At 42.9% G+C, this 22,820-nt stretch overlaps 3 protein-coding genes, 1 long non-coding RNA gene and 1 other non-coding gene across 6 annotated transcripts; 3 read left to right on the top strand and 2 right to left on the bottom strand.

The window, feature by feature from the left end:
- The first annotated feature begins 3,933 nt into the window (after positions 1–3,933).
- On the top strand, positions 3,934–7,308 carry rpsa (ribosomal protein SA). Its single transcript, XM_026349063.1, has 8 exons — positions 3,934–4,018; positions 4,959–5,130; positions 5,222–5,340; positions 5,590–5,835; positions 6,120–6,248; positions 6,336–6,495; positions 7,062–7,082; positions 7,171–7,308. The coding sequence occupies exons 2-8, from the start codon at positions 4,998–5,000 to the stop codon at positions 7,263–7,265; spliced, it is 903 nt and encodes a 300-aa protein (XP_026204848.1). The 5' UTR covers positions 3,934–4,018; positions 4,959–4,997; the 3' UTR covers positions 7,266–7,308.
- LOC113163983 lies at positions 5,384–5,522 on the top strand. The gene has a single exon (XR_003298962.1). It is a non-coding gene; the product is annotated as a small nucleolar RNA SNORA62/SNORA6 family (small nucleolar RNA).
- Positions 7,309–7,431: 123 nt separating the features above from the next.
- LOC113154988 lies at positions 7,432–8,765 on the bottom strand. The gene is made up of 3 exons (XR_003298088.1): positions 8,635–8,765; positions 7,994–8,385; positions 7,432–7,711 (listed from the first exon to the last, which is right to left on the bottom strand). It is a non-coding gene; the product is annotated as an uncharacterized LOC113154988 (long non-coding RNA).
- On the top strand, positions 8,394–20,170 carry ubn2b (ubinuclein 2b). Of its 2 annotated transcripts, XM_026348303.1 has the most exons (17): positions 8,394–9,048; positions 10,915–11,043; positions 11,160–11,261; positions 12,008–12,139; positions 12,265–12,371; positions 12,951–13,446; positions 14,700–14,770; positions 14,861–14,990; positions 15,375–15,481; positions 15,560–15,670; positions 15,845–15,988; positions 16,200–16,250; positions 16,356–16,398; positions 16,691–17,956; positions 18,452–18,659; positions 19,344–19,412; positions 19,645–20,170. In XM_026348303.1, exons 1-17 carry the CDS (start codon positions 8,728–8,730, stop codon positions 19,689–19,691), a joined length of 3,534 nt encoding a protein of 1,177 aa, XP_026204088.1. In that variant the 5' UTR covers positions 8,394–8,727; the 3' UTR covers positions 19,692–20,170. The 2 variants fall into 2 exon arrangements, with proteins under 2 accessions (XP_026204088.1, XP_026204098.1); XM_026348313.1 differs by lacking the exon at positions 19,344–19,412.
- Positions 20,171–20,226: 56 nt separating this feature from the next.
- On the bottom strand, positions 20,227–22,596 carry trir (telomerase RNA component interacting RNase). The gene is made up of 3 exons (XM_026349297.1): positions 21,765–22,596; positions 21,362–21,433; positions 20,227–20,612 (listed from the first exon to the last, which is right to left on the bottom strand). The coding sequence occupies exons 1-3, from the start codon at positions 22,062–22,064 to the stop codon at positions 20,505–20,507; spliced, it is 480 nt and encodes a 159-aa protein (XP_026205082.1). The 5' UTR covers positions 22,065–22,596; the 3' UTR covers positions 20,227–20,504.
- Between the last annotated feature and the right edge of the window lie 224 nt (positions 22,597–22,820).

Raw genomic sequence — 22,820 nt, 5'->3', positions numbered from 1 at the left:
CTTAAAGTGCATTGAATTGCAGAAATCTTTACAAATAAAGATCGATTGACAGATTCATATCATGTGATTACATCATCATGTACTGGATTCTTGGGGCCGGGGTCACTGTGACCCAACAACCTTAATATTGCATTTGGTTTAATCCAGTTTTGAATGTCTAGTCCTAAAACTAGACAGAGTCCAGCTAAACAAACGAGATGAAGAGAAATGTGGGTTCTTCATTAGCAAAGTCTGGTCTTAACAACGCAGATCTGTAAAAACGAGTCAGAGGAGATTTCTGTAGACCTGAGAAGTTTTGAAAAGTTATAAGAGATATAAATATGTCATATTTTACTGCAGTAGAAGGACTGAACATGCAGGACTTGGAGCTTATATAGGAACTTTATATAGGAACTTTGCTGCCGGTTCTCTTCCACGTGATTTATCATCTCATTAACTGGTTGAGGTTTTAGTGTGGATGATTTCCAATATATCAGGTGCTGCACAGAGGAACTTCCTCCAGCTGCTTCTTCAGAGAAGATGTTAGATTTCAGTTATGCTTATGATACCACGCTGTGTGTCTGTAGATCCTCTGATACTGTGTCTGCTGAAATTCTCTGTCAACTACCAGTAACTATTGTTTCCTAACTAGTTTAGACAGAGGTGATACTGTAAATCTAAACCCTGAACTGAGTTCAACTTATTATTAACCAGCAGACATTAAAAAAACCTTTTTAGTTTGTAAAAATCTTTTTTCTTGAAGAAATGTATATTTGTTTTATGGTATCAACTCATTTTTAATTGTGTCCTGACTCCTCAAAAGTTTTCATTTTTGTGTGTGAAGCACTTTCTCTATCATTAAACGATTTATTACTGCTGTCTGCCTCGGCTGCATGATAACACTATTTTATCAGAGATTACACAGGATATAAAGCAGCGGGCGACTGTCAGTGCTGCTGCTGCCTTGCTGTAAAACTCTCATTTGCATTTGAGGCATTTCCAAGAGATAACAAAGACGTATTACTCAGCGTTTTGCAGCAGACACACAATATAAAGGCCAAAGACTTATCACAGCGCTGTGAGACAGAGATAAGCAGCAGAGGGGTGGTGGTGGGAGGTGGTGACATGGCATCAAATAGGAAATAAGGACTGGAATAAGTGGTGGCAGTTTGTCTGGCTGAAGTAAGACAGTAGTTAGTATTTAGGATGAAATAGGAAAAAAGAATGAATCAGCACCTTAGGAAACGTAATGACACGATCTTCTTCACTTTTACCTGATTCGGCATCAAAATATAGTTTTTACCAATAAAGGTGGTGCAGGTCTCAGTGGTGGCTCAAATATTACATACGTTCAAGTTCCAGTGACTAAAGACTGAAAACAGTTTGTTTTGTGTCAGAATAAACAGAAATAAACAGATAAATCCTGACGTCCTTCAGTGATTAACCAGGACACCAGAGTCTGTTGAAACCTCAGGTTCTTGATGTATCAGTTTTGCAGTATTTTGTTCCCTAACCTCCTTTTTCCCAGAAAACAAATCCAAAACATGTCATTCCCTCATGTGCACGTCGCCCCCACTCCTTCTTTCTAACCTTATTTGTAAGATCCATCGTCTCTCGTGTCCTTGACTTTCTTCCAAACCCAAGTTTTGAATCAACACATCATTACCAATTAACCTACTTATCTGTCTGTGGCCGTTAGAGTCCGCTCAGGATTACACATGATACTCTGCTGTCCTGCAGTAATCTACTCAAGAACTGATCTTACAAACTGTTTTAAAGTACATATTTAAATCCTATAATAATAATACTGCACATTTGTTCACTGATTCAGAGTAACAACACAATATTTTAAATATAGTTGATGGTGTTTTGTTACATCATTGTTTTAAAGTAAGTATTTTAAATCAGCTTCAACTTTACCAGCTGCAACAATAAAGTGAAGATGACATTAATCCAGTAATAATATTAGTTTCATAATCTAACAATGTCTCATTTTGAACTGGAGTCATTCTGCATACTCTACTTAAATTATATTGTGCTGATAATACTTTCATACTAAAGTAAATTTTTTAATTTAGGTGTTTTACTTCTAATCAAGTATTTCTACACTATGATATTAATACTTTTATGTAAATAAATGCAGACGTGGGAGAGGTACACAAATACAATGTTCCTCGCTAAAAAAGTACGCTGGTACAGTAACCCTGTACTGAAACTGAAGTACTAAATACACATGTACCAGTACTCCACTAAGAAAGTAATCATGGTGTTTAATTAATGTAATACTCTAAGTAAACGTTCTGCATTTAACGTATTACTTAAGTAACAGCTTGAAATTATTATTAATGCAGTTTTTATTCTATTATTTTATCTTTGAAAGTTTTTTCCGTACTACACTACATGTTTTAGAATATGCACAGTACTTAGTACTTTAAATGAACTGAAGAAACTGCAATGTACTTCTTTCCTGGTGGAGTACTTTTTCAGATGAGTACTCACACTTTTACCCACATTAGTGTACCTCTGCCACCTGTATCATTACCACAGTGTAGATAAATATACTGTTACAAGTATTAAGTAGTAGTAAGTATCATCAAAATCTAATTAATGCACTTATCATAGTACAGATAAAATTGAATTACTCCTGTAAAGTACTTTAAAACTGTGCTTAAGCACACTGCTTGAGTAAATGTACTTAGTTACTTTCTAGAACTGAGTTTTCTGAACATTTGAAACTTCTTCTACTGCTGAACATAAGTTTCATTGAAATCATTTCTCAACTTGTTGTGTCACTGTGTACATATTATGACCCGTTTGCCCAGAACTCTTTATCTCTAGCAAATATAGTTACAACACAGGTCAGTCCTTCACCGAGAAGTCAGCGTCTCAGCATTGTCTTAATATGGTCTTTCCATCTCCATTGTCTTAATATGGGATACCCATCCGACCCGCTGAGCCAACCTGTGGTCACCTCTGCTCCAGGCATCTGAGATGCGTCTCTGCTGCCACCAACCTGCAGCAGTGAAAAGCAGCACACAACATTTCAAGCTATGAGCATTTATTTCTATTTTACATTACTTTTAGTCCAATATATGTATATGACTGCAACTTTATAATAATGATTCTCAAAACATCTAATAATGATAGTATGAAAGAAGCAGCTGTCAGGACATAAGTACACATAACAGTTTACAGAACAAATGTGAAATAAGTATTTTCTCCCGCTGAATAGTTTCATTTCTCTGGAGTGTAGCTCCAACATTTAATTTCTACTAACTAAAAGCTCAGTAACTGGTTTTCAGAAATCAGGTTGTTGAGGTTTTTCTCTCCTTCTGTCTGTTCTTGAATTAAACTGATGTTGGATTTCTGCAGAAACCTGATTTCTGAGGTATGAGTAGAACAAATCTTTCAACAGCATCAGATCCAGTTTTTATCCAGAACTTAGAGAAATTATTCCTTAGTACTGCTACTAATTAAGCATAATTTACAGTAGAAAGAAAGAAAGAAAGAAAGAAAGAAAGAAAGAAAGTACCAATGTGCTGAATTTGTCATTTAATTGTATCACAATGCTGCGAAATCCTTCTTCTGTTTTGAAATGCACTAATATAATATTGTTCTAAATGCATATGTATATATATATATATATATATATATATATATATATATATATATATATATATATATATATATATATATATATATATATATATATATATATATATATATATGGAAACTTGAGCATATTGACGTATAAATTTCCTTTGTGATATGAATAAAGTGTATTTATTTGTTTATTTAATTTCTTTTTTTATGTAAATGCTGTTGTTAAACTGTGTTTTCTTAGTTTGCTTAAAGTGTTTTGAACTCTCGGGGCCACCGTACATGCTATTACAGCTCCACCCAGTGGCCACATTGCAAAACTACGCCAACCAATCCAGCCAATCACATGCTTGGAAATTCGGTATAAATACTACGTCATTTCCTCCCGTCGCCCTCTTTCTCACCGTGTGGCCAGGTTTCCATACGGCGTTGTTTCGTGGTGAGTTGAACTGTCACATTCTTGCTGATAAACGAGAAGAATATCACCAGAGGAGATGAAGTAGTGTTAGGCTGTCCTATAAGCACACAGCTGAGCCACACATATATAACCTATCGTGTCTTTATTCCTTACAATAGTCATAGATTTCATCATGCTAACGTCCATAGCTAACATGCTAGCCTCGGACACGCGCTCGTGTCGCGGGGTTCCTGGAGCTCCGAGCTCGGAGTATCGCTCCCGGTCCAAGCCGCCGGTTACCGAAAGAATCCCTGGTTAGAAGTCGACAATCGCAGTTGTTCGTGTTCGAAATAAACAAAAAGTCCGCGTGTGTTAACGTGGTGCGGTTCACGTTGTCACAGGCCGCTCGTTACCCGGATGTCTTTAGCTAGTAAACGTGTTTCCGAGAGAAAGAACCGGAGCATAAAGATGGAAACGTGCTGAAACTGTTCATTCAATAGAGTAATGACTGGATTAATTTATACAGACTGTGGGCTAGATCTCCAGAGAAACAGAAGTAGTACAGTCTTAGTAACAAACACCTTTAATCATGTTAACTTCGACATGCACATTTTCTGTGTATAATCTTATTAAGCATCATCACTGTTACCAACTATTTCAAGATGTTTCATTGAAATTCACCAACTATAATGCTGTAGGTCATATTTATTTCAAAATGTTTAAATATAAACCGTTATATTGCTGCTGCAGTTTTTTTAAATCCTTGACTAACTAAAACTGAGCAACTTAATTATGCTGCAGAGCTCTTTAGCGGGGTAAGTCTCATCAGCCTCATGAATGAAATGTACAATTGGTAACATCTCGTTTGTTGCCATTAGTCTAAGTTTTAAATCAGGTTACACACAGTGCACTTACATTATGACTCAGACCAGCTCTGACGTTTTGACCAATCCTTTATTCCCCCCCCCCATTCTTTTCCCAGCTCTCCCATCTAACTCGTAACGCAGGGAAAGCGGTCACGATGTCCGGAGGTCTGGATGTCCTTCAAATGAAGGAGGAGGATGTGCTGAAGTTCCTGGCTGCAGGAACCCACCTGGGAGGCACCAACTTGGACTTCCAGATGGAGCAATACGTCTACAAAAGAAAAAGTGACGGTGAGTCTCGTCCCTGTGGCATCACTTACTCGCATCTAAATGTTTGAGTAAATGTTTAAGTAATTTGTGTCTCTTCTTTCTCCATTACCAGGTGTGTACATCATTAATCTGAAGAAAACCTGGGAGAAGCTGCTGCTGGCAGCCAGGGCTATTGTTGCCATTGAGAACCCAGCTGATGTGTGTGTCATCTCCTCCAGGAATACTGGACAGGTAAAGTTAAAACTGTCTATGCCGATGTACAAACTCCATTAACAGTGCACACTGTTAAAGCCGGGCATTGATGTGAATGTTCTGGTGTCGGAAGTGTGCTAAAGAAAGCAGGCCGGTTTTTCGCTAACACCAGAAGGACAGCTGTCCCATGACTGGGGTTTGATAGTGACTGAGCCACAAACAAATTTGTTACATGAAAATAAGCATCAGAATTCAGCTGAGGTACTAAATTTAGCTTCTTTGTTTCAGAGAGCAGTGCTGAAGTTTGCTTCTGCCACTGGTGCCACCACCTTCCACGGCCGTTTCACCCCTGGTACATTTACCAATCAGATCCAGGCTGCTTTCAGAGAGCCCCGCCTCCTGATTGTGACAGACCCCCGTGCTGATCATCAGCCACTGACAGAGGCTTCCTACGTCAACATCCCCACCATCGCCCTGTGCAACACTGACTCTCCTTTGAGATACGTGGACATTGCCATTCCCTGTAACAACAAGGTGAGACAGTCTAAAATATCAGTTCAATACTATTTTCATTGAATCCTTGCATTTTGCACACCGTTAGAGCCCGGTGCTGTCCTGTCTGTGCAGTGCGGGGTGTAGGAAGTGTGCTAAAAAAAAAAGCTTGGCCTTTAATCTTTTCTTTCTGAACCACACAGAAGGAAATGGGTAAAGGTCTTGCCACAAAAGGCAAAATCTGTTTAAATTCTGGTTTGTGAATGGAAATGAGGCCTACTGAAAGTAGATAGTTTATCTATGGTTGACCAGTGGCTGTGTTGCAGGGTCACCACTCTGTGGGTTTGATGTGGTGGATGCTGGCCAGGGAGGTCCTCAGGATGAGGGGAACAATCTCCAGGGAGCACCCATGGGAGGTCATGCCAGATCTGTACTTCTACAGAGATCCTGAAGAGGTAAGACGAACGCGATAAAACGTCTTTTACACAATTACATAAATAGATTTGTTAGACTTTCTACTTATCTGATGTTGTTTGCTGCAGATCGAGAAGGAGGAGCAGGCTGCAGCTGAGAAGGCTGTTGGAAAGGAGGAGTTCCAGGGTGAATGGAGTGCCCCTGCAGCAGAGTTTGCTCAGCCTGAGGTGACCGACTGGTCTGAGGGTGTTGCTGTGCCATCTGTGCCTATCCAGCAGTTCCCTGCACGTAAGAAATATTTTCCATTTGAATTAATATGTTGGATATCAATAAGGTAACATGTCATCTGTACTTAGAGTTGAACAGTCGGAATGTTCTGTTCTTTTTACACAGCTGCTGGCACCTTAGTAGTAGAGGTGATGTTTAGTGTTGTAAATGCAGTTGTGCTTTCAAAACCAAGCAGAGTTGCTGTGCATTGTTTACATTAATTATGGTCACAAATTTGGGTTTGTGTGAAGGACATGTTTCTACAATAAGATGCATGTTGGAGGAAAAAACAAGGTCGGTTTCAGCTACTGTAATGATGTCCTACATTTTGTTTCTCAGAAGACATGACTCTGGTGTGTTGTAGAAACATAACTTTTGTACAGGTGTCAGTGTTACAGCATTGTAGCATTTTACTAGTTCCAGTACTGTCCTAATGCAGGCTCAACATGACTCTTCATGCTGGGTTCAGACTTTTTTTTATTTAACAGCTTGGCAATTAAGCTGTATAAAGTTTTAACTTGCACTAAAGTCTATAGTGCCTCTAGTTCCTTTTTTTTATTCAAATGTCCCTTTGATCTTTGTTGCAGCCACTGCAGCGCTGAAGACAGGTGAGTTTTTTTTCTGGTGACTTTGTCAAATTTAAATGTTCCAATCATTTAAGTAGAGAATGAAATTAAAATATTTTTTTCCCTGCAGAGGACTGGAGCACTCAGCCTGCCACAGAGGATTGGTCATCTGCCCCCACTGCCCAGGCTTCTGAGTGGGGAGGTGCTGCCTCTGACTGGTCTTAAATAACTGACTTTGGCAACAATAAAAGTGTTTCCTACACTTGAACTTGTTTTATTTGATGTTCACTGAAGGTGACTGTTACCTGTAGAGACCAGGAGTGGTCAAATTAAGCTGAAGACAGTGATGAACAAAGTTAATTTGTAGGGGAAATAATTTAGGTGGAATAAACATGAGCTCTGGTAAAAAATATAATTGGCAGGGTTTATTGAATGATTTTTGCAGGTGAAATATGTTAGTACTTTAAAACTAGTGCGACAGTTCTGAGTCGCATCATTTCAGAGTATGACAGTTTGTTTTTTTTTTATTGCATTTTGGAAAATGTTTCTTTTTTCTGTAAATGGGGTTTAAAATACACTCAGACCTTCAGTAAAGAAACTTGATGCACCACCAGTGAATGTTAATGCACTGGTATGGACCAAGATGAGGGCCCAGAGTCTGTGGTCCTCACCTGCGAAAACACCAAAAACTGATCTTGAGTGTCTGAGAATGGAAATGTAATACAATATTCACAAATACAAAATGACAAAGAAACCCCAAAGTAATGTGAAAACAAAAATGATCAAAATAATGCAAAACAGTGCAGAGATACAAAAATGTCGTACAAATAAATGTTAAGTATCCTGAAAGGGACCATGATGCAAAACAAGCACAAAAAACCTTAGACATGGAAAAAAAAAAAACCTCAATCGGACAGGAAATGGTGCAAAACACCAAATGAAAAGTCACTAACCGGTCCAGGCCGATGGCCGCCCAGGTTTCTTACATTAGTTTTCCTCTGCGTTGTGGCCCAGTGCTGCTCAGGGGGGTTGTTGGGGTTCTCTATCTATTTATCAATGTATATAAAAGTTCTCTCTAAGATCGTGAAGTGTTTCGAGGTGATCATGTGGTTTGATGTGGTAAAAATACTAAAATAAAACTTAATTCTAATTAAAAATCGGGACATGGAGCTCTAAACTGACCCAGACGAACAAACGGACCGTGCGCGTGCGCAGCAGCTCCGTCCACGGCAGCGGTCCTCTCCTCCAGTTCGCGCTCCTCTGTCAGCTGGGCGTGTTCCCGCTCCGCCATTGGCCCAGCGCGGCTCCCTTCCCTCCCCGACTTCCGCTTTCTCTTCATGCGCCGCTGAATAATGATAATAACGATCAAGATGGCTACTACAGAATCCTCCTCACCGTAGCTAACCACCACCTTCATGGAACAAGTCAAAACTGCGATTTCGTTCGGTTTAAGTCCCCCGTAGGTGACGGGAGCGGTGCCGGGGGTCGTACTTTATGGATTAAACCGGACAGAGAGGAGATAAAAGTACCAGTGTTGGCCGCAGCACTTATTCCGAGAAGCTAGCTAGCAGAGGAACTAGCTAGCTGTACTTACCGAGCGTCTCCAGGTTCAGCTCTCCAGACAGCGGCACAGGAGTGTGGCGCTGCCCCATTTGCGTGCCCGCTCGTCGGACAGGCAGAGCGACAAATGGCGGAGCCGAGGAAAGTGCCGTTCGTCACCATTTCATCCTTCAGCACCGCCTCGCCGCCGACCCCGCCGGAGTCCAGCAAGAAGCGTCGCCGCGAAGATGAGGCCGCGGACCTGACTTTTGGGAAAGATGGAGGAGGTGGCGGTGTCGCGGCCGTGGGGTCAGGAGGTGGCGGGGGTCTGTTCGGTGAAAACCCGAAAGAACGCGACGCCGAGAGCCGCGAGACGAAGCCGACCGTCCGCCTCGACCTGCCGCTGACCGAGCCAAACGAGCGGGGGTCCGCAGAGTTCAACTACGGAGAGCTGGTCCAGTCAACTCAGGTGAGGAGGGGTGTCACACGGTGCCTGAGGAGGGTTAGTGCACAGGTGGCAGAAGTACACAAACTAGAGGAAAAGTGAAAATACTTGATTAAAGAAGTACTCCACGTTTTACTTCAAATCATTTACTCAAGTTTAGGTACATGCGTTAAGTTGGAATCAAGTATATACAGTATACGTACTTCCAGGTCCAGATTTGTTCCGCATGTTCCTCATAAATAAGGTTTCTGCAGACATCATACGTGTACTGCTACATAAATGTGCTCAAAGTACCAAAAAATACAAGTTCAGATTTTAGAACAACATATGTCACATAATAGGTATAGATATAAATATCGATGCATTCATGTGTAAACATCACTAATGCTGCAGGTAAAGGTGGAGCTGATTTTAACCCTTTGTGTACTGACAGTTGCTTCATCCATGATCAACTTTTGTAGAGTACTTCACTAAATGTTACTCTCCACATTTGCTCTTTTTAGGCTCAGTATTACACTGCCCGTCCAAAAAAATTTAACTAAGCAAATTTGTAGGAGCCTCCCGTTGGATAATTACTGCATGGATGATTATTTTTCAGCTGGAAACAAGTTATTGAACTCTAACTGATGCAGTGAGCAGCTTCTAATTTCCTAAACAACCATGTCTGAAGACACATCCTGTAGTCATGGAGAAGATGTTAATCTGTTTCTGAAGGGTCAAATTGTTGATATGAATCAAATAAAGAAAACATCTGAGGAGATTGATGAAACCACTAAAACTGGGTTAAGAACTGTCCAATGGAAGAAGGTCATGTGGTCTGATGAGTCCAGATTGACCCTGTTCCAGAGTGATCAGGATAAGAAGAGGAGGTGAAGTGATGCACCCATAATAACTAGTGTCTACTGTACAAACCTGTGGGGGCAGTGCTATGATGTGTGGCTGCTGCAGTTGGTCAGGTCTAGGTTCAGCAACGTTATGTGTCCAAAGAATGAAGTCAACTGACTACCCGAATATACTGAATGACCAGGTTATTCCATCAGTAGATTTTTTCTTTCCTGATGTCACGTGCATATTCCAAGATCAGGATTCATCAGGCTCAAATTGTGATTCAGAGATTGGTTCAGGGAGCAGGACTCATCATTTTCACACATGGATTGGCCACCACAGAGTCCAGACCTTAATCCCGCTGAGAATCTTTGGGATGTGCTGGAGAAGACTTTGTGCGGTCTCCATCATTAAAACAAGATCTTGGTGAAAAATGTATGCAACTGTGGATGGGAAGAAACAGAAGTTTATTGAAATGATGCCACGGTGAATGCATGCTGTAATCAAAGCTAAAGGTGGTCCAACGGAATATTGGAGTGTGACTTTTTTTTTTGCATGGGCAGTGTATTATCCTGTGACTTATATTTTACCTGGGCAGTTAAATAAGTCAGTTTTCAGTATAATTTGTACATTTCTGTAAAACCATTTGTTAGTGACAGAGTTGTTGGCTTAAATTGTTTGAGAGATGAGTTCTTATGTTTTTGATACCGGGGAGATGTTAAAGATGAAACAACATATGTCCGTCTTTGTAAACATTCAATTCGGTTAGTTTTCATTTCACGTTGCAGTGAAGTGTGGGAGTGCACTACTTCCCTGTACTCCTGCACTTTGATGTACTGCTGCTGTACTTTTTGTATTTACAGTGGTGGTCCTCTCAGATCTGCTCTTTTAAAAAACATTAAGTTTAAGCATTTCTTCAGACTAATTTCTATTGTGATTCTTCATGTAAGAAAACAGCAATAATGAATAATAAACCCTCTCCCCCAGTGTGTAACACAGACTTTCTCCACCAAACTTCATGTTTCAAATCCAGTTATTTAAGTCAGATGTCCTTGTTTTTCTCAGGTACAGCGTCCAGTTTCAACAGTCCCTAAAGTACTCACTCCTCCCCTGGACCCCAACGACCCTTTTGCTGATGAGGAGAGGGAGAGACGGGAGGTGGAAGAGTTGGCAAAGAAATTTGAGAGCAAATATGTAAGTGTTCTTAATCTAAGAAATAGAAATATATAAGTTACAGCTGTTTTCTGCATTGTATACTGTGGATGTTTTTTTAAAGGGTTTTGAACAGTGTGTCTTTCGTCTTTTTGCAGGGTGGTGGCTCTAAGAAGAAGAAAAAGGACAGGATGCAGGACCTCATTGACATCGGCTATGGCTACGATGAGACCGACCCCTTTATAGACAATTCAGAGGCTGTAAGTTCACATTTTTTCTGATGCAGATATTGTGCAGTATCAGGTTTAATATTACTCTTGTGTATTTCTACGGCAACATTCACATTCACCTTAGATGAGTGATGATGAGAAAAGTGAAGCTGACCAGTAGACTTTGAATCTGAGACTCAGGTTGTTCATCACAATCTGTTCTCAGCAGCATCAGCAGCAGAACATGAAACAGTTTAATGTAAGAGACATGAACCATTTGTGGTAAAAAAATATATAACTGGGGGGTTCCACTGCTGAAAGTACATGACAGCAGCCTCCTGTTGTAGACTTTATTTCATCAAATCAGAAAATTAACTATCAGGAAGTAAAGTTTTAAATTAGTGAAGATAATCATTACTCCATTAATTTGCCATTCTTGGCTTCTTCTTACAAATTTAAAAGAAGTAAAATGATGCGCTCTTCTTCTTCAGCCATTTTTGTTTCTAACGGACACCTGATCTGCCTGGGACTGTTGGGCGCTGTCTTTATTATTGTTATACTAAGCTATACTAAGCCAGGCCAGCCTGCTAACTAGTTAGTTTATGGAAATGTGAAAAGGGTGGTATGAGAATAATGATTACTCAGCATGGTTAAAGCCTGGAAATGTTTGCACAGCAAACTCCTGTATGTTAAAGGTGTTTCAAACTGTAAAGCAGTGAAAACACACAGACAGGCTGCTGCACTGTGCTGCAGTAGAATAAAAACTAACAGTAATCATGCGTCTGTTCCGATCTCAGTATGACGAGCTGGTTCCAGCGTCTCTCACCACAAAACATGGAGGTTTCTACATCAACACGGGCACTCTGCAGTTCAGACCAGCTTCTGACTCTGAGGGAGAAAATGCAGCAAAGGATGATAATCACTTCAAGGTAGATTCCTGCTTCTCTGCACATATGATGATGATGTAGCAGTATACTAATAACTAATATCTAAGATTATAGATATTAAATCGTCAAATATGTTGGAGTTAAAACCTCTGGTATTGCTGTTGCAGAAGATGAAAGATGGCGAAGAGCGGGTGATAAAGAAACGGAGGAAAAAGCAAGATGGTGGAATTCTGGAGGAGAAGAAACCCAGAAAGAATAAAGTACCAAAGCCGGGGTAGGGTCCTAATTTTTCTTTTAGAGTTTTAAGTCATTCTTATAATTTCTCCAACTTGTTTGTCGCATTTAGTTAAATTTAAATGTTTAGCAACAGTATCGCTGTATAGACTGAAACGAAGTTGTCAAATGTGTCATGGCAGAGTCCTGCTGGGGTCCAGCGTTACAGACCTGCAATTATCTCTGTCATTTCCTCCACAGGAGGCGTCAGAACAAAGTTGATGCAGATTTATTAAGATGATGTGAATAAAGGTTTTACTGGCAGATTCTAAAACTTATGCAGCATCAGCTGGTGGGTTTGCAGAGGTCTCACTCTGTTGTGTTTTACATTACAGGGACATGCAGTGTACTTTAGAGTAAGACCTCTTACCTCATACAATCTTTTCTGTTGAAGCCTGTTTCTTACAGAATTCACACTCACCAACAACAGTAGTTCTGTCATGAGTTTAAGTCACTGAATTCAGGTTAGTTAGGGACAGATGACCTGAACTGCTATCATATTTTTCATCCTACTCAATGTCCACCGCTGTAAGTCCACGGTGTTCGACAGTTAAATGTCTTCTTCCTCTTGTTCTGGCAGAGTTTCAGCTCTGAATGTTCATCGTCCAGAAAAAAAGAAGAGGAAGAAGCTGATGAAGGAGTCACTCCACCTGGCCAACATGCTCCGTCGCTTCACCAGGGAGAAGGAGGAGATGCGTAAGAAGAACCTGGCTGCTGCCAGTCTGCAGCGACCTAACGCCAAAGTGCCCAACTCCAACAGTGCACTCCTCAACACCCAGCACAAGGCCACCGGCAGCAACGACTGCAGCATAGCGGACCTCAGCGCCGACCCGGCTGTGTTGTCCCTGCTGGGCTCAGCCAATAACGACATGCTGCAGGACATGATGGGGGACCTGGACTTTGGAATGCTGGACTCTCCTCAGCCCTCCAGTCCTGCGCAGGGAGAGAACGGCTCCTTTGGGATGGGACAGAAAGTAGGAGGAAGCAGAGTGTCACAGGGTAACGTGATTCCTCCTCCTCCTCTCCCCAGTGGACTCCCAGGCCCCCTCACCAAGCGCATCGAAGACCTGAGAGCGGTACGACACGGATCATATGTTCTTGTTATCTGTGTGATTGCTGTAGAAAGACTCTGATAGTGTTTGAATAAGAATTAAAACAGGAATAACATCTGTAAAAGATTTCATTGAGAACAGCATAAAGGACAGATTCACACTTTTTAAATCCACCCTTAAACGACAGGTGTCAAAATACACACTGATTCAGATTTTCTCAGCTGTGAGTTCATACCAGCGGCACGATCCAGTTTTATTTTATGGCCTAGGTTTCAATCTGTAGTTTCAATTCTGGGTATTACAGCATCCAGTGTGAAAGATGGCATCTGTAGAACTTGCAGGTTGAGACAGAACATGGAAAGATGAGATTGGATTTGGATGAAGTTAACATGAGTTAACTTCAGATAAACAGGAAAAAAACAAAGCTTTTGTACTAATGGGGTCATACGCTTAATTTTATTATCTTCTTTGACAAACACTTAAAGTTTCTGCAGCAGCATAAAGACTGTTTTACCAAGTTCGGCACAAAGATGTTCACACATTCCACGTAGACATTTTCTAAATGCACTCAAGTAGCAAGGTCACAGTCACTTCCTCGAATAAGCAGATTTCTTCTCATGTAGAAGGAAACTTGGTTTCTGTTGGTTTCCCCGGGTAGGTTTTTTCTGCAGGATGTTAATTTCTCTGCCATGTAGACGATTAACAAGGTTTAAGTGCAGGAAAAAGACTGTGGACACTCGCCTCTCTACTACTATCAGTAGAGAGGAGCAGCTGGATAAAAGGAGAGATCATCACATGGAGCGATGCTGCCTTGTTTTCAAATCATGTCCGACTAAAACTGAAACAACACAAAGGCCTGTGTAGACGTCTGAATCAGTCACTTTTTACTGTTTATTTCTTTAATTCAGGAACACATACATACAGACACATGGAAAAAAGTAATGTAGCAACGTCTTCAGTTGCTTTTTTCTCCCTTTATAATGAAAAGTTTTGAGCTTTGTTTCCCAAATCGGACAGAGATAAAGGAGAAATCAAAATAATCTTCTGCATGTATACACAGACCTCCAGTGACCAGGTTTCTGTGTGCATTGTCTGATCACCTTTTTCTTTGAGTGAAAGCAGCCATAGAGAAGGTGAATAGGTTTATAAAAATGAGTTCAGCAGTGCTGTAGTCTGAGGCAGGTTAGAAGCTAATACAGCTGAATAACCTCACAGTTTTTTGTTCTTTCACAGCAGCATTAACAGAGATGCTGTTTAACACTTGTTCCTCGTTGCAGGCGTCTCGTCTGTTTGATGAAGAAGGCAGGAAGAAGTTCTTCACGCTGGACATGAACAACATCCTGCTGGAGTGAGTAACACTCAGATCTTCACTTAAACACACTGAACATGTGAGACCACAAATGTAAACCTATGATAACCTGGCGTTTGTGTGCTGCAGTATCGAGTTGCAGGTTCAGGAGCAGCCTGCAGAGGTGCGCTCTGCCGTCTACTCTCACCTTGAGGCCTTTGTGCCCTGCAATAAAGAAGCTCTGCTCAAACGCCTTAAGAAGCTCAGCCTCAACATACAGGTGTGTGCTAGTGGTTTATATGAAACGCTGACTTTAAGAAGGTGCACTGTAGGACGCCTTTGAGATGACAACAGTGTGCTTTAAAAGCAGTAATCTTCAGAACTGAATGGCTGGAAATTGTTGTTATGGAGGAGATGATCACAGGAACACACAGTTTAACCAAAGAATCATTTTCATTTAATGGATCAGCAAAGTAGTTCACAGCCAATTTTCCACAACAGGAACCTTTAACTTGGAGCTTCCCAGATCCTGAAGTTGTGTCCTTCTATATAGTCTAATGTAGACTATAAAAAAGGACTGTAGAGAACCCAGGTTGTGTGCATGTTATAGTACAATCAGCCTGTGTGTGTCTGATTTCTGATGGTGCTTCTCCCCCTCACTCAGGATGACCGCCTTCGAACGCCACTGCTGAAGCTGAAACTGGCCGTGTGCAGCGTGATGCCGGAGCAGATCGCTCGCTACAACATGGACTGCATCGCTAAAGTGGCAAAGTAAGGAATCAGCTGTGGTTCCATCTCACAGCAGAACATGTTGGGTTTGATGTGTGACGTTTGTGTGTCTGTCTGCAGGCAGCAGTCTGAGGAGGGAGAGAAGAACGGCTCCGAGGACGATGATGAGGAGAAACCAGGGAAGAGAGTGATGGGGCCTCGAAAGAAGTTTGTCTGGGACGACAAGCTCAGGTCAGTTTCACAGAGGAACCAGGTTTAAGTCTCATTTTTCTTTGCTACCTCGTTGTTTGACTGGTTCATGTGAAGTAACTGCTGCTTTAACACTTTAACAAAGCTCTGTTTCTGTACATACTATCTAATGTGTTCTGTGATTGTGATGGTTTTACTCGACTGTGTGTTTTCCAGGACGTTGTTGTGTAACCTGGTGCGGGTGAAGCTGAGCTGCTACGAGCTGGAAGGCAAGAACTCACTGTCTCTAGAGGACTACCTCAAAGCCTTCATGGAGACTGAGGTTAAACCTCTTTGGCCTAAAGGCTGGATGCAGGCCAGGTGTGTGTCTCAGAATATTTACAGAATAACTAGTGAACAGTAGCTTTAATTCACAAGATTCCAGTATGTACTCTACTAATTGTTTCACAGTGTCTCCCTCTGTCCTCTAGTGGCAAATAATATTATATATTTTTCACAGCAGTTGATTCATGTGCTGTATGGTGATAGATTTGTTCCTCTGTGTTTCTATTTCTGCTGTATTCGTCTATAGGATGTTGTTCAAAGAGAGCATCACGGTACACGGTCACCTCACAGGCTACACGTGAGTCATGTCACTTTTCTTTAACCGTTTTTTTTTTTTTGTTTGTTTTTGTAACTGACTCTGATTGTTTGGATTCTTCTAACTTGTGTGTTTTCATCACTTCAGGGCAAAGAAGAAGATGGTTCCCACCCCCAAGGCCAAGCCGAAGGTTTGGAATTTAATTATCAGCTATTTACATTTAGTCATTTATCAGACGTTTTTATCCAAAGTGAATTACAAGCTAGATACAAAGTGCTGCTGCATTTTGGATCCTCTGGAGTTTGATGGTGCAGCTGGTAACACCGTCAGTAAGACACTGACGTAGTAGAAGAGATACGAGCAGAACCTGAACAACGAGCTGTGTTAAAGTCTGAAAGGGAATAAATGATCAATCAAACATCTGCAGTTTGGTTGGTGTGTTGTTTCAATCGATGTTGTTTTTGTGTCGTCTGTTCTTGCAGGAGGCCATTTGGGTCCAGCGGTCCACACCTTCAGCAGGAGCCACGCCCTCCCCTGTTGCCCAGGTTGCCAAGCGACCGCCTCAGTCTCCGTCTCAGGCCATATGTCTCGATGAGGATTTGACGGCTCCCTCCCTGGACATCTCCCAGGCACTCGCCATCCTCGGCAATGCAGCCAAGGGACTGGCCCAGGGGGACAGCCCCCCGTCCCCGGACGGACCCAAGACGGCCACCAACCCCTCCTCCCTCCACAGCTCGCCACTCATTCAACAGCAGAAGAAAAACTCAGTCAGCACTCCCAGCTCCAGTGCACCTCACTACATCTCTACCTCTTCGTCTTCCTCCACCTCTCTGTCTCGGCCCCCCTCCATCACGTCCTCTCCTCTGCCCTCAGTGAGGGTGGATGGCATGGGGGTCGCCAAGGGCACGCCGCAGGCGCACAGACACTCAGTGATGAACGCTCAGAGACCTTTAGGTGTGGCTAAAGCCAACATGCCTGCCTCAGCGTCGCCACCTAAACCACGTCCACCTCCCACTGCGTCTCCACTGATGGCCCCAGGATCAAAAACGGGGGTCTCCACCCCCCCATCTGGCCTCCACAAAGGCAGCAATAATACTAAGGCCAGCAGTGGCGACACACTCATCATCTCATCACCTCAGCCACACACTCTTTCATCGTCGTCGCACATGAGCCCCAAAACCTTCCAGACTCCTCGCCTGCCTCAGACCCCACAGAGTAAACCCTCCCCGGCCCCCTCCCTCGCTCAGACGCTCGCTGGAGTGCAGCCCCAGCCCCAGTCTAACTTCATCACCCCTATGCATGCTACTCTCACCAAGTCCTCACACAGCAGCATCCCACCCATCATCAAACTCACTCCCCGCACCCCCAACCCCACCGTCACCGCCACCACCTCAGCCTTACCCTCCATCTCTCAAAGGTCTCAGGCAGCCCCCACTGTACACCAGTACTCTCCCAAAAACCCAGCAGGGTTCCGCCCGCCGTTCTCAGGTGCCCAAGGAGGAGCAGCCAAGCCGGGGCAAAACAGCTACACTCCCCCGGGCAGCCAGAAGACCCCCACCAATAACAGCACCACCAACACCAGCCTTATTAACACCTCATCCATAAGCAAGCATTCAGGATCCAGTGCCTCCCCCACAGTGGTCTCTGTAAACCCAGGCCAGCGCCAGAGACCCGTGGGAGGGACACCTCAGGGGGCCAAACCGGTCGCATCGGTTTCATCGTCATCTGTCTCTTCTCAGTTACCACAGGTTCGTGTTTCAGGTTAAACTCTGATGTAACCGAATGTCGCAGACTCACGTTGTCTTCAGATAAACTTGGAGGACGAGACGAGATCTTTGTGCAGCGTGAACAGGACGAACCTGATTCAGTGTTTATAGAAGCACCTGAGTGCTGTGAACCTGTTCTTATATTTACATTTAGTCATTTGGCTGCTGCTTCAATCCAAAGCGACTTACAAAAGGTACAAAGCTGCTTAAACATGTAGTGACATGTGAATTATTTAACTTTTACTTACTTCGCTCAGAAACATCTACTGAACTAAAGTAGATTGTTGATTTAAAACGGGTAAAACTCCACGACCAGTAGATCATCCAGTGTTGTTCTGAGCTCTAATCTTTCCAAACCACCAGATGTCGCTGTATTCAACCCAAAAAGCTTCTGAACTGAAAACATCCCATAATTTTACCTTAATAAGCTGCTTGTCTGAATATCTTCTTGTCTCATTCTGCGTTTCTGTGTCTCAGGTGTCCACGGCAGGTAGCGGCAGCCTGCTCGGCTCAGCCTCGTCGCTTCCTCTGGGGTTTGGGATGCTGGGGGGCCTGGTCCCTGTGTCCCTGCCCTTCCAGTTCCCCTCGCTGCTAAACCTGCCACAACTGGGCACAGCAGGCTCCAGTGCGGCAGCCAGTGGCTCCACGGCCAGTAGCAATGCACAGTTCTCCACCCTGACACAGAGTGAGTGACGCGCACGTGTGAATTTGATGATCACATATTTCTACATCTCAGTGTGGAAGAAGTGCTCAGATCTTCTACTTAAGTATTTGTACTATCACCAAAATATCAGAGTGCATGAGTTAAATTATACAGCTGGGAAAAAAAAATGTGATGTAATAATGAAGAGTTTCCATCATATTGTAAAATGTGCTAAATTTAAACAGATTAAAGTTGAACCTGTTTTTCATCAACTACTAAACACTATTAATTAATTAATTTAATCTAAAAGTGTCTGAGCTGCTAGAATCTATGATAGATATTTAGTGCCTCGTTTCTAATCTGAGATTAAAGTCAGAAGAATATTGAGGGATTAAATACGGAGTTATTGTTAAAGTACTGTGTCAGTAACAGAAGTACTTTGCAGTACTGTGTATGTTGCCGTCTGTTCCCGTGTAGCTGTTCCGTGTTGTATGTTCATGTTTTTATCACCATATTGTGTCAAAGCTTGTGATTTTCTCCTGTTTGACATTTTTTCCCCGTTTTGTTTCGTTTCCCAAATTCTCTCCATCCTGACGCTCACCTGGCCTCGTACTTTATCTTCTCCCCTCTCTCCTCCTCCGTCTGGCGATCATCACCTATCCTTCCCCTCTGTGCCATCCTGCCTTCTCTTTTCCCACATTTTGTCCCCCTGTCCTGTCTCCTCAGATCTGTATAAGAGTCTCCAGTCAGGGTCTCAGGTTGCTCTGCCTCCTCACTTGCAGCTCGCTTTCTCAGGTAAAAGCTGACCCTCCCTCCCTCCCTCCCTCTAAGCCTGCTCCATTTTACCTCCTCTCCTGCTTTTCCGTCCTGTACAAGTGTCTGGTGTTTCCCCGTCCTGGGTTGTGCTTTTCTGTCTGGTCCCGTTCTGTTTTCTTCAGTCTCCTGTGGGAGCATGCCTCGTTCTGTAGTCTCTGTAATGTGTTCGTTTGTCGTTTGACATGTGAAGAACTGTAACCTTCCTGTGCAGATGTCAGTCAAAGCCAGGGAGGAGATGCTAAGAGGAAGACTCTATGATACAGCCGGGGACCGAAACACCGGGACGGACACACCACTGACAACACAGACGGGCTCTCGCTTACCACCTGACATAAAAGAAGTTTTTTAAAAACAGTTTGATCATTTTTAAATACTATTCTTCTTAGAATTGTTAAACGACAGATACAATTGTCGATGTTTACAAAGTAGACCTAAATCACTGTGGACGGGGAGAAGGACTGAATGGGATTTTTAGCTGAGTGTGTGTGTGTGTGTGTGTGTGTGGGGCTGGACTGGACGTGTGCCTTCTGTAGGTCTCCCTCTCTGATGCATGGTCAGTTTGTCTATTTGGTGCTGTTTTTATCTTAATGTAATTATCACTGAGACCTGTAAGAAATGTAAACTGCTAATTGATTTTTTTTTTCTTTCCAATGAGAGTTGTACACTTTTTGCATCGTTTAATTAATTTGTCTCTGTACAGAACTCGAACCTGCTTTTAATTAAAACTTTTCCTTTCACACCGGCGTCATCTGAAGAGAGTCTGTAACAAACGGGCAACAAACAGCAGCACACGTAAACAGGCAGTGTCAATTTAATTGAAACGTTGACAAATCTATTTTTCGTGAACCCGAACATCCACCAGACAGAATTTGAAAAGATTTAAACAATAAGAAATGTGGTCAAAGTTTCTGAAACACCAGATTAAAGTCCAACAACAAAATAAGAAAAACAATAGAAAAAAATCAAGTTTGTGAAACACGTTAACGTGGACTGGCACTGTGAGGAGGTCAGGATCAGCCGGAGCGTCTCACCAGTGGTGTCCCTCCAATAAACACTGTCGACTTTTGGAGCCTACTTAACCAGAGGCCTCGTTTTATCGTCGTCTCCACACTGATGGGCTTTGTACTTTTTCACCTCAGCCATGTACTTTGACCAAGCATCGCTCCTGCCTGGCTCCCTCTGCAGGAGACGAGACAACAGGTTGTTAACGGCAGCAGGAGAGGTTCAGACGGCCGGCTCCTAGTTCTACACTCACTAGTTAAATGACGACTTCACTGCCTTTTCTACTTCCTATGATTCTAGTTTGGAGAGAACGTGTGTGAACGAGTCAACAACCTGATTTTAAACTTTATCTGGATCTTTAGACATAAATGGCTCAATTTCTATCATAATTTAGGAACAAACTCAAACATGTTGCTGAAAATGCTGCTTTTGAAGAGATTTCTGATTTTAGTGCTTTTTAAAGATTTAAATAATGAATTATCCTGAAATACAAACGTCTCATGTAACTAATGAACGTGTAAACGGCACAAGTAGCATCACTCAGATGGTTTTAACTTTCTACTGTTTAAACTTTTAAAAGCACAAGATAATTTAATTCAGGACTAAAAGTTCTCAAACAGCCTCTTCAGAATCAAATTTATCTGGATTAAAATAAGTCTGAATTACAAGAACAGATCCAGGACTCTCACATACTGTAAACTGATGAACTATATGTTGCACATGGTGTTGATCAATATTATTATTGAATAAACAGAAGCAGGGTGAAGTTTACCATCGTCATTCACCTTCTGCTCAACCTAGAACCACAGGAAGTGAACTGACTTTCAAAACCAGAACTTGTGATAAGTAAAGGACGAGGACTCGGCCTCAGGATCAGATCCAGATTCGTTAACAGTTCACAAACCTTCACCATCCAGCCCACTCACCTCGGAGTCCTGTTTCTGCTTCTTTGCAACCATGCCGGTCTTTAGGAACACACCGCCTCTGCGCTTCCCCACCTGGGTTAGGGGATAGAAGACTGAAACCGTTATAGGAGCCCCTGCAGATGGACTGTCAATGAAGGAGACTACACCAGAGCAGGTGGTCTACACCTAGTCCACCTGCTGCACCACCAGCGAAACCATCATCAGTGAGGAGCATCCCTATACTTTACTGAGCCATGTGACAAACTGCCACAGTAAGTTCTTAACACAGTACAACACAAGCATGTGTGTGACAGACACTGGACTCGACTAAGAACATGTTGGACATTACTCAAGCTGCCAGCAGATCATGGCTGTCACTGTGTGTTAAACTACATCTATCTCATCTTACAACCAAACCCCTTACAAAGCTCGTCACGGGAGGAGGCTTCTTTTCCACTGAGGTCTGTCCCTGCTCGGTGGCTCTGGCAGCTCCACCTGTTTGCTGCGTCTCCTTTTTCCTCCTCTCCTCCTCCTCCATCTTCTTCTTGAACATCTCCATGAAGCTGCCGTCGTTAGCGAACGCGTTTCCGCCGGGCGCCGGGGCTTTGCTGGCGGCCGGTGCGGGGCTGCCGGAGGGGGACGCCGGGCTGCCGCAGCTGGAGTCTCCGCTGCTGTCGTCGCCTCCGGTAGTGTGAGATTTACCGTGATCGCGCTTTGGATCCATGATCCCGGGACCTAATGTTCAGTAAGAGGCGCAGTCCGGGAGCCACGAAGACCAGAGTCCGTTACGGGCTGGACCCCACCCGGCACAGGATGAACCGCTCTTTAACAGCTCTTTACCAGCTCTTTACCAGCTCTTTAACCGCTCTTTAACAGCTCTTTAACAGCTCTTTAACAGCTCTTTAACCGCTCTTTAACAGTTCTTTAACCGCTCTATCGACGCAGCCGAACTCAAACGACTGAACTCTAATAAACACGTCGAAGTAAGAAGATGAAGGACAAAAACAAAAGCTAATGCTAACACTGCGGGCTAACGCCCGGTCTGCGGAGGCCTTTTACCGACGAAAAAACTCAATGTGAGACTCCAAATCAAGCAAGAAATGTGTCCAAGTGTAAGAATAGAACTACGGCCCACCGCAACGTTTAAATATTCGCATCAAACACTATGAATTCTGCGGGTTTTACCAACGTTTATCGTTAACTTTCGCTGTCTGCTCGCTACTCACGGTCGGCCATGTTTAATGTCCTCTGATGACGTCACGCGGCGTCTCTGGCGCCTCTCGCGGCCAAAAGTGGAACTACAACAAATTAAAGTAACGAAGTACTTTTACTGCAGTACTGTTACGATTGGAGGTACTTCAACGATTTTAATACTTCATGTTCAGAAACTTGAAGAAAATTAAAACTCAACACTTACTCTGCTGCTTCTATACATTTTACAGCATGCACTCAGTACTTCTACTTCAAAGAATCTGACATG

Source organism: Anabas testudineus, chromosome 8, assembly GCF_900324465.2.
Source record: "Anabas testudineus chromosome 8, fAnaTes1.2, whole genome shotgun sequence".
In the NCBI taxonomy this organism is placed as follows: domain Eukaryota; kingdom Metazoa; phylum Chordata; class Actinopteri; order Anabantiformes; family Anabantidae; genus Anabas; species Anabas testudineus.
This window is presented reverse-complemented; position numbering and strand designations above follow the sequence as displayed.